The sequence below is a fragment of the Rhynchophorus ferrugineus genome, unplaced genomic scaffold (assembly GCF_030347505.1).
Source record: "Rhynchophorus ferrugineus isolate W39M unplaced genomic scaffold, kcgeb_rfMv2 rfM4, whole genome shotgun sequence".
Taxonomy (NCBI): domain Eukaryota; kingdom Metazoa; phylum Arthropoda; class Insecta; order Coleoptera; family Curculionidae; genus Rhynchophorus; species Rhynchophorus ferrugineus.
This window is the reverse complement of record NW_027472583.1, coordinates 33,437,680-33,450,198: the sequence shown is the minus strand read 5'-3', so window position 1 is coordinate 33,450,198 and position 12,519 is coordinate 33,437,680. Positions and strand designations below refer to the sequence as shown.

At 30.2% G+C, this 12,519-nt stretch overlaps 1 protein-coding gene across 1 annotated transcript in view; it reads right to left on the bottom strand.

Moving 5' to 3' along the window:
- Positions 1–12,301, bottom strand: part of LOC143196712 (uncharacterized) — a 168,526-nt gene extending 156,225 nt beyond the window's left edge. Inside the window, exon 1 of the mRNA XM_076404628.1 lies at positions 11,837–12,301. Coding sequence (XP_076260743.1) covers positions 11,837–12,243 — 407 coding nt within the window. The 5' untranslated portion in view covers positions 12,244–12,301. The remainder of the gene's footprint in view (positions 1–11,836) is intronic.
- Positions 12,302–12,519: the final 218 nt, after the last annotated feature.

Sequence of the window (12,519 nt, the reverse complement as noted above, 5' to 3'; positions counted from 1 at the left end):
TTTTGGTTAATATATGTTGCATGTCAATAAGGTCTAATATATATATATATATATATATATATATATATATATATATATATATATATATATATATATATATATGTATATGTTATAACATATAACTAGAAGGTAGAAAGTAACATATATATAATTAAAATATATTATTTATTCTATATGTATCTCTAATTTTATAAATATTACTGTATCTTTATAATGTTAATACGTAATAAACACATACAACACTCAAAATATTTTACAAATATTTGCAAAATATTTCTTTCTTAGACTTTTCAGGTTAACATATTTCTACAGAAATTAAATGTAAATATTTATTTTAAGATTTTCTTTATAGGTATTCGCAAAATAATTGTTCATAGAGGTTATAATTTATTTTTTAAATATTACAGTATCTTTATAATGTCCATATGCAATATATATGTAAATATTTGAATATTGATAAAATTAATATGCAGGCACAACACTGAAAATATTTTTATAGATATTGGCACAATAATCATTCGTTATGCGTTTTACGTTAACATATTTGCAATAAAACTGTTTCTTATTTACATGTATCTTTTATTTTTGTCTTATTTTGGTTAAAATTGTAAATGCTATAATATTTAATTAGAATGAGGACGACATATTATGTCACATTATATGAAAATATATTATTTGATCTATATTTATCTCTAGATCTATAAATATTACTAATGTAATGAATATGTAAATATTTGAATATTGATAATAATGATATGTAATATACAAAATACAAAAATAAGTACAAATAAGTATAAAAGTATAAATGAATAGATATTCTGGACAGAACAAGAGATAAGGGTTATACTATAGCTCAGACATTTTTAGGTTAACTTGCTTCCAATGAGGTTGATTTTCATTAGGATCTCTGTTTATATTTCTCTGCAAACTATATTTTATTCTAACAAACATTACAAATGATATTAGAACGAATGTAATATATTATATTAAAATATATAATTAATTATACTATATTTATCTATAATTTCATACATATTACTGCATCTATATAACATTTAAAAGTAATGTGTATGAAAATATGTTTATAAAATTGACATTTACATACAATATACAATCAAGAGATAAAGACTACTAAATATTTCTAAAATACTAATATATTGTTATAAATGCAAATAGTAAGATACTATCAGGCATTTGTGACAGGTAGACATTTTTAGGTCATTAATTCAACTAGAATATATTCTCTTTAAAGTATTTATTTATGACAATGTTTTATTAAAACGAATTATTCTGGTATTTAATTTAAAATGAAACGATATATTGAAAGAATTGCATGTTTAATTAATTATTAGCTGATTTTCATTTAGGATATCACGTGCAATATATCTGAATTCAATCAGGACCATGCAGGTTACCGGCAAAAAATATTTTTTAAAAAACGAACTCAATCGTTTCATTGGCGTAATTCAATTAGTCCGCTTCAAGGCAAAACGAATGTATTTCATAAAAAGATTCTTAGTACAGCTTAAAAAGCGTTCTTTTTAGATGATTGGTAAAGTCACGTAATGGACCAAAACTAAATAAGCACAAAACTACCGGCATCCTTGCTGATTTTACCTTCGTGGTTCCACTTCTAGCCGGCAGCCGCTACCCACCGAAACCGATAATCAGAAAGGGCCGCAGCGGATATTCGCCATGTTCAGTTTATCGAGCTCTCACGTCCGTAAATTGACAAAAGGGCCGACAGACACGCAGTCGGCTGCGACCGAAGACGTTCTTGTCGTCGCCGACGGTATTTTGGCACGAGATGGAACCGAATACGTAACTATTGACTGGCCTGCTACAATCCGGATCGAGTTTCTACTGCATAGCCAGGACGCAGGACTAGAGCCGGCGTGGCATGGAACCGAGTTGCGTTGTGTGGGCCCGATTCCTGCGAAATCCTGCTCGGTATTTCGCAGGAATGGTTTATTAACTCTGTTCTTTTTTTATTTCAAGTATTTCTCGGAAACTATATATATATATATATATATATATATATATATATATATATATATATATATATATATATATATATATATATATATATATTTATCTTGAGAATATTATTTTTTCGCATCAAGAAAATTGGTACAAATTGGGTTTAATCGAAATATAAACGTTTTCTATGGTTTGTCGATGAAACAGTGTCAATTTTATTTATTCGTTATAGAACTTTTCTAACTGAACGCCATACTAAGTAACTTATGAAAAAAAAATGTACATGTAAAAAAGTACTTAGAAATTAATTTGGTTGATCATGGTGTGCTTATTATAGGAGAAAAACTATCGTTTTTTTTTCATTATTATTTTTCTTTCTTCCAAATTGATATCATATCCTTTATTTTACGTTTGTTGTCGTCGTTCATAACTTCTTTGTAGTTCTAATTCAATCTTGTGATTTTACTTGATTATTTGTTAAATAGATATAACAGTATTTTTAGATATAGTCTTTGATAAAGCCTTGTGCATAAGCCGCAGAAAATTTTACCGAAACAACACACTAAACAATTAAAATAATACATAACAGCCAGAATATTGAGAATCAAACAGGAAGATAAAAAGCACACTCTACAATAAAAATGTTAACTCTGGTGTACCACAAGAAGGCTGGTGGCGCCAGTTCTTTACCTACTCTATACATGAGAGGTAAAGTGAAATTTAAATGTTAAAATAAAAATTAACGAAAGTAAATCTCTGACCGCATAAGACCGACCATCAATAACAAAAAATAATACTATCATTCCATATAGCAACAACGCTAAGTATCTCGGAATGAATCTTGATGCAAAACTTCGCTGGAACATGTTAAAAAAGAAAAGGAAAGGACTAATTTTAAGAAAATCAGAATTATCAGTATTTAATAAATTGTTATTATTGATTATTTAAGTATTGAAACCTATATGGACATACGAAATTCAATTATGTGGATATTCCGCGAAAAGTAATATAAATACAAAACAAGTTTTCTAGAACAAAGTCCTGAAAAATATTATAGGTGCATCGAGGTACTAGAGGATTCAAAAAATCAAGAGAATTGCAAAGCAACATGAGTAGAGACTTCATTCTCATGTCAATATCGAAGTAATACAACTACTAAGTAACACCGGAAGAGGATACAGACTTAAAATAATTAAACCATGTAAATTTATGTAGTGTACTGTAGTTATATTTAATATAAAAACAACAGTATTAATATATAACATAGTTACACCAGAGACTAAGATAGGACCGATGGGTCTTCCTAGATTTATGTTATTGTAAAGACAAATTGTAGTTTCGGCAATGACTAGTACCAACGTAATAAATAAATTTAAAAAATCTGTTAAAATCCTTACTATTAGTGATTATTCTATTGAATTACTGAAACCTCTATTTCATTTGGTGTTAGTGTACTTTATAATCGCTTTTTGTTTACTTTTTTTTCGTTTATTTATATCATTCTCATTTTTACGTCTTTCTGGCCTTGTTGTCTCTTATCTTTCTTTTTATCTATTCTTATCTATTTTTTCTATTCTCTCTTTTGTCTATTTTTGGCACTTTTTTCAATGTGTCTCCTTTTCTATCTCTCCACCAGTGATCAATTTTATATTATTGCTCAATTTTTGTGTCATTTTACTTCTATTAGATATGCTTTAAATGATTTTCTGATTAATTTATCTGTGTAGATATTCTTGAAGTCTTAGTTTCTTTGAATTATTCTTATTGGTCAATATTTCTATTTTTCTTACTTTTTAGTAGTAGATTTTTCATTATATCTTTCAATGTAGAATATTATTCCTCTGTTACTTTCCTCATTTATTTTTATCAATCAAGAAATTATTAGCATGAGTACTAAATATATACCAACAATTTTGTTAATGGATTGCCTTCAAACTAGTAGAATAGATAAATCAGGTTATTATTACAATCTTTCTGTATAAACTATCAAAGAATAAAGTAATTTTACAAATACAGTGAAACAGTAACAAAAAAATATACAGTAACAGTGAAAAAAAAATGACAGTAGAAACGCAATTTGGCAATAAATCAAAAAATAATATGAGTAGGATGCAATGTAATACAACATGTTGCATGTTGCATGCTGCAAACACTGCTTCCGTATGAATAATTTAAAGTGCATGGTGTTCAAAATGTTGGTTAACGTTTCACGTGCATTTAATAGTATCCAGCATAATAACTATATACAAAAAAACATAGTTAAATATAATCAGCAAAGAAGATCAGAACTCAGAATTCGCATGAGTAATCTTCAGACATGACAGACAAGTTCTTACTCTACCTAACCTATTGCTGCCAAATACAGCCATATTCCAAATAACCAAAAAGGTTCAGTCTTAATGCAGAAGCATCAAAACATCTTCCCTGCCCAGCACTCAACATAACTAAACCAATATGGAGAGCTTTAGAGTAGAGAATGAGGGATAAACTAGTATATAAGTAGATTGTTGTTGTTTAGAAAGGCAACATCTATAAGTATTACATGTTTTACATTATTATCAACCATTATAACAAGTATCCTTGTACGAGCAAAGTTTCTATTGGTACCCATACCTTCATTTGTCATCTTTAACCATCGGATTATTAACTCTACATTTATTTAACTTAGTTTTAGATAGTGGATGATCATCCCAATACATATATTCTAAATGTCAACCAGTACTTTGATAATATGATGTCGACGTGGTCCTGGCCAGTCTTTACCGAATGCCTTCCATGGATGAGCTTTCCCTTCTAGGCTTCCATCTTTTCTTCGTTTGTCTTGTAAAATTTTTCGATATTATTATATTTTAGAGGTAAAAAAGTGAACCTAGCGACTTGGTATGATGCCTGACATAGCAGTGATGTTTCAGATTGTTTCAAGAAATAATTTCTCATCTATTAATGAAGTTACCTGCTTATCTCTGTTAATATCTTTTTTGCTAAGTTCCGACGTAACGTTGTTCTTTCTATTGCACTTAAAGTAATGTTATTGTGTGCCAATTAATAAAGTTCTCGCTACATTGTAGAGTTTGGATGCCAATTTTAGTGAACTCTATGATACCAAACCAATAGTTCAGAAGAAAGCCCGCATTAGTAACTTTACAGAGGTGTTTGCTGTTGAATTGTGTTTGAAATAACTGCCTTAATTTTATGAATTCGGATCTAAATATTTGTAGATTTTTGGTCAATTTATTGAACTTGTTTTATTCCTAAGAATTTGTAGACACTATAATCCTCCATAGCTTAAATGATACTGTCACGAATTCGATGTTGTGGGAGTTTTTTCAGATTGTACTAAAGATATGACAGTATTATAATTAAAATTGCATGCTGGTGTCATTGGAAAAACCTTCAACAATTTTGAGCATTTCATGCGGTTCTTTTTGTGTAGCATATATGAGTTTTAGATTATTCATATTTAATAAATATTTTAATTTAATCAATTTTTCTTGCTGCTATGTTATGTATTTCTTGTGTTAATAAAATAAATAATCTATACCATATTACAAATGGAATATTCAGAAAAAATTTATTAAAATGTTAATTATAGCTTATATCATATAGCTACGTTGTATCGAAACAACACGAAATTACTGTTTTTAGATTCCTGTTCGATATAAATTGAATAAATTGCTCGACTTATCTGGGATCTAAGGGAAAACTAGACAATTTATTACCCTTCAGTACACGATGGTGCTTACCAATATAAATGTTTTCGAATGTATTCAGGTATTCATTTCACTTTTTTAGAAAGGTATTTTAAAACAAATTTTATATTATAAATTCCAATAAGACATTAATTCCCATAAGATTTTCAATAGGTTATTTTATAAGAAAAATACAAATTTTAATTGAAATATGTTAAAAATCAAATTAATTATTAAGTATAAACCCCCTGAACTTCAATATTGTTACTGTCGAATGAACTTCTACAGCTGGATCATAATGAACTGGATTATTTCCACTCTAATTGATTATTTTTGGTACTAATATTATAGCCATATTATATAATAATTACTAATGGAAATAGTGTATATAATTTTATTTATAGAAACATTCAATGAAAATCCATTAAAATATTAATGATAATGATCATTCAACAACATTGTATAGGAAGATAAAATCGTATTGTTAATTAATAATTGATATTTTGTACAAACCCTCTGATCTTCAATATTCTTATTCCTGTCGGAGTCATAGAAAAAATAGAAATTTCACGGTATAGGCGACCTTGGGGAAATGTTTTGTTTAGTTCAATCAACTGTAGCGCTGCGATCACAAATTGTGATTGGCTGGTTTAAATTCCTGGTGCCGCCACTAACATGAAATGTGATTGGTCGATCAAATTGTGTGAAATTAGCATTTTCTATGGGCGTCCATTTTTATGTTTGTTGTTTGTAGGTTATGGTTCTTGTTTAAATCACGAAATTTTCGTTTTACGTTGTGCATATTTTCTGTTTTACATTAATTATTATGGAGTAATAATATAAAAATTAATGACAATGCGTCAGTGTAGTAAAAGATGTAATGTACCGGTGTAAAATTCTCCTTTCCAAAAATGGGTTGATTAAGTAAATAGTAGTAAGTTACCTGGATAAACCACAATGCAAATATATCAACGTCATGGTGTTTGTTATGGACATTTTAGTGAAAAATTTAGAATTATCCTTCCTTCACGAACAGGTATTAAGGTAAATGCATATCCATCATTGGTTTTATCAGGTACATATAAAATTATCTATCTACTACATGTCTGTTTATATATTGTTTGTTTACAGAAATTCAAAACCTTATGAAGATGTTAGTAGTAATAAAATCCAATTAATCTACCAAGTTGTTCATATGCTGTCAGTGTGATGTCTCTGCATAAAGAAGTCTTACAAGAAGGTAACAATTAATATAACTGGATAATTAGTAGTAATAAATACTCCTTTTAATTGTAAAATATCCCTAAAATATTTGCAAAACTTTAACTTTTTAGAACAATCAGTGTTCAATCATTTTATAGTAGAGGGATTATATAGTTAAATTTGATTGCCTTGTTAAGAAAATATTTGTTATGGTGCCATCAATAAATTTAATTGCTACTTTTAGGGGATTTATTACCTTAAAGAAATTTATTTTGCCTAAATTTACAAATAACTACATTTGTTGGCGTTATAGAAGAATTATAGATATTTTAATATTGCCTAGAATAGAGTTCATAATTGTTTTTTTTTGCTTTTTGTTTATATATATTTATATTATTTACACTTATGTATATTTGTATAGGACTTTATTTTAATAAATTAATTTTAAAATTTAAATTTGATTTTTATTTAAATACTATTGGCCAATAAATGTGACGTCATAAAATAATTAGGGGAAATGGCAGACCAATCAAAGCAAAGTATTTTCCTTACATAACTATTTCTACATAACTATTTTAAACTAACCAATCAAATTCTCGTTGTCAGCGCCGCCAATGATTGGACTAAGCGAAACTTTGCCCCACTACTTACCATTGCAGTTGCACACCCCTGTTCGGAATACAATTTCAGCATTATCGTGCAACTTTATCAGGATGAACAGGATCATCCGTACTCTACAATTTTAATTTTAATTCATTGTTCTCCACTATTATTTTTGAATTGTGTAAGTGTTACGTCTTTATATGTACAGACGCATTTAATTATTTATGATTTACACGTAGTGGGCAATAGTTCTTTCTTCGATGAGTAAGATAGCTCCGATGTCCCCGATTTGATTAGTTCTAGTATTTGACAATTGTAAAAAGTTAGGTTAAATTTGTATATAAAAGGAAAAACAGTAAGATTTGAAATATATAACAAGAATGTAAACGTTTAAGGTAACATGTGCAGTGTGTAGAAATTAAAATAAGTGAATAAAGTCCATAAACAGTTCAAAACATAGTTTAATATTTGGTAAACCGAAATCGTGGGTTAATCGCCCCAACAGTAAGAATCTGCATTTTCTTTATAAATAAATTTTATTCTTTTAAAAACTAGTTAGTTCAAAATTATATGTTTTCGGTTTATTATTTTTCCAATTTCTTGACTGATTTGTATACTCTAACTCGCCTCGAAACTGAAATACCGAAATGAACGAAAGAAGGAACGTAATCTTGAGAGATGAAAATTAATGTAACAAAGTTGTGAAGACATGGAGATTCGTTTTAAGTTCAAGTAAATATATGAAAATGTATAAACGAATATGTAATTTGATGCTTAAAATATATGCTTAAAAAATCTTACATTTACACATTTTTCGTCAAAAAATCTATCTGCTCATGAGTACCTTTATGCACTTTAGCTAACAATGAACAGATGCACAGAGGATCAAAAAGATGGTTAATATTATTTATCTGTCATCAAAATGCAAAAGGCTCAAATAAAGAAGTTTAAAGGAAAATCAAATTCAAAATCAGAAATTGACTAATTTCAAAGCATCTAGAATACTTCTTCAGAAACTAACATAATAGCCACTACAAATTGCTAATCTATCTTGTTAATTATAGACAACTAGCCGAGTAAAACCACAAATGTTGCTCGTTGTTCAACAGTTGATAAATTTGAAATCACTAACATTTCATAGGGTTTTAATCTGTGGTAATCGGTAGTCGACATCCGTAAAACATCCAGTGAAATGATAAGGACAAACTACATACACATCTATAATTATCATTTATTCTGGTAACGAGATTATTTGATTAATGAATTTTGCATTTCAGTGTTTTGTGATAAGTACCGGATATTGCTATGATGTTATCATAAATGTGGTAAATCATAATATGGTACAAATATATAATTAAATTGTATTTATATTTGTATGCATACCAATTATCTAGGAAATTTTACAGCATTCAATTGAAAAATTTTTGAAGGTATATTTCAGGTACTATTTATACCGCACCTTCCAAGATTTTGTCATTTAAGAACGATTGGCGTTAATTACAGTAATTTGAAAATTAGGTTAATTATATCGTCATCATCCTTATCATAAATCTATATCTAGCTTCAGGAAGAGTGTCTTCTTATCAGCCAATATGCTACTGTTAGTGCCACAGTGCTTCGAATATTCATCATTGAATCTTGCAACACTTGGCAATCGGCCGCAACTGTTCTAGCCCCGGAAAATGTTAGTCTCCTTATTCTCAGATCATTTTCGATCATCATCAGCCCATAACCATCTCTAGGTAGAGTACCTATTTCTCAATAAATAGGCTACTGGTCATGTGGTACATCTTTTGTCGAATTGCTTTCGATGAAATTGATAAATGTCCTTTTTGGAGCTGTTCGCTCACATCTTCCACTCAAAAAGTAAATTTTGCACCAGAAGTCTATGAAAACTCGTTCACTATTCATTTGATAAACGTGTACAACCTATTGCAATCTGCGTCATTAAATTGGTCCCTAACTGTACTCTGATGGTCGCATCTTAAACGAATCGACTTCGTTTCTAATGTGATTTCGAAGAAAAAATGTAGAATTTGCCTTCAGCGCCGCACTTGAAAAACCTCAAGCTTATATATATTAGATTATAACATGTTCTCGGGACCATACCGAAGAATTGGGTATTTGAAAGAGGTAGATTTTAGTACTGATAGTAATAATTCTTCCACAGACACCATCTTTTAATAGAACAATCATTAGACTCCTGAAGTTTAATAACTTTTAGGTGAACATGTTTAGCTTCCGAGCCTGCCCAAAGCGAGGACCAGCGTATTCAGTCAAAAGTACAGCGAAAATATTATCTAAAGAACACCTATTGGGTCTAAAACTTGCTTGTACTTCTCTGTGCGTCTCCTCGGGAGCTTTTTGAAGTCTCATTTATATTATCTTGGTCCATGTCTTTTTTGAATGCGCTGGCTGCATATTCGACGGGATAACGGGGATATTATGGCTTTGATAGCCTGGTTCTTGGGAATTCCAGAGTTTTTTTTTGCAATAGCTGTAATCTAGCAACTGTATTATAATATTCAATAGGCAAGGTTTTTACCACTCAATTGATGCGCAAAAATTCCTCATCATTCGAAAATTGATCAAAATGTTGAAAAAAAGTACAACTTTTTTGTTGGAGTTTAAGACGAGTTTAATATTGGCCGCTATTAGTGGTAATTCATCACATATCACTCAAATGTTTCTATCAATTATTACACAATGTGAATCCCAATCTGGAATTACAAAAAAACCCTGAAAATATATCTATTAATCATAATTATAAACTCAATGGAAAAACCTATCTAAATACTTATACAATAATACAGTGAGCGTTCTATTATGTAATTAATCTAATTTGATTACAATATTTCTTTTCATATAACTTCTTTTAACAAATCTTCTTTTTTTTTTCTTAACTTCTTTTCATATAAATTTTTTTAAACTTTCGGAGGAAGTTTGGAGACAAAAGTAATCTCGATATTGTACTTTCCGGTTGGAATTTCCCAGGATAGTGTCCTGGAACCAATCCTGAATCTGTTCTGTACTGTTAATATCCCAACAACAGAAGAAACAGTACTTGGAACATTTGCCGACAACATCGTTATCACGGCAAAAGATATATCTCTTTCTAGGATTGTCGAAACAATACAAGTAGCTGTCAATAAGATCTACAAATGGACTAGAAACTGGAAAATACTTCATTCAAATATTCAAATCGGTCCATGTTAACTGTTACTTGAGGTTGCGAAATTATAAAAACTTAATTATATTACTTGACGGATGGCCGATTCCTCAAGCAGAATCAGCTAAATATCTAGCCATCCATCTCGATAATAGGTTAAATTGAAAATATCATATTGGATAAAAGTCAGGGCAAATTAGGCTCAAAGTCAAATAACTGTTCTGGTTAGTCGGAAGATACTCTTATCTTGACCTAAAATCAAAGAGATTGGTTTATCATTCATTCATAAAGCTAATTCAGACCTATATGATGCAAATATGGGGTTACTCTAAAACATCAAACCAACAAAATACTTTTTCCCCATCTTGATGGCAATATGATGATACCACGTCAAAATAATAATATTGGTTTGCAAGCGACATAATCATTAATCAAGTTTCATACATCTTCAGAATTTCTAGTGGGTATGTCAACCGAGCCATGCTGCATAGATCAGAACAAGTGGTAATCAATAGTGTCTTTTGAATACTACTTGTTGCTTGCTCACAACGATTTTGGGAGCTCCAAACGTACTACATCTTGCTGATCGCACCTTAAGCAGAGCAGTACTTTGCGGTCATGAATATTCCGTTTGGGTGGAAATCTGGATACCTCTTTTGAACTACCTCAGGACTTCTTGAACTTGTAATTGTTGAATTAGTAAATAAGCTCTTCATCGCCACTCACAATACTACACAGAAAAATGAAACTGAGCATTGAAGTGGCCTGAAATGCCAATTTAAGTAAATTTGGGTTATTTAGCAACTGCTTAGTTGTCAACTGAAAGTTATTTAAGAGTTTCAGCCTGCTTTTCATCCAATGAGTTGTGCAATTAATTGTTTTTTGACAATCAATTGCTAAAATAGAGTTTGACGGACCTCGGCAGCAGATTTATTCAAATTTAACAAAATATTTCCATGATTAGCGGTTATATATATTAAATAACACAATAATACAAAATGGAGAATGGTTATTTTGTGAAAAAAAAAAGTAAAAGCCGCCAAATCCAACAGTTAGCTTGTTTAACAGATGCTTACATCCATTGAAAAAAAAAACACATGCAAGCACCTAATATTTAAGTATGCCAATCTTTAGTTTCAGACCTATACAATTGAACCAATTTAATTACGCACAACGTTATAAGAGAACTTACTGGGTAGTTTTTGATGACTCTTCTTCGACCTCTTGTTGATTTATTTTATTCTCATTCTTCATAAAAATACCTTCCTCTGATGCTATGTCACAGAACTTAACTTGTTTCGTTATCATTCCATTTTTACTTGAACCTGAACTTTCACTATGAGGCCTGATGCTTCGAACCAAACGAAACGACTCACGGACACTGCTACGTATCTTCAGCCTGAAGCTGGTGCTCTTTCCTCGTCTCAGTTCGACTCCCTCATCAGCATCATCCGAGGGTGGGATAGTCTTCGCATCAGTCTTAGGTGCAGCGCCGTTTTCCGACGCGAATAATAAATATTTCTGCGCTTGTGTGACACAACCGGTCATGGGAAGCCGGTCGCTTCGGATATTTTCCGACGGCACCTTATTGTTTTGCATTGTTCGATCCTATACGAACCGCGCGAGAACCGACGCTAACCATACGCCGATGTCGTAACTACTGCGAATTAGTTTAAAATTTTTACTGTGGCTAATTGCCACTGATAAGTAGTGATAAGCCGCGAATATACACAATACTGAATGAGATGTAGTATACGACCTTGATATAAATATAAATAATTGAATGTCTAAATTGGAGAAAAACACTTTCTTAATTTTTATTTTGATTATTGATATAGACACAAAACATGTATGGTGAAAACTTAAATGGGTACA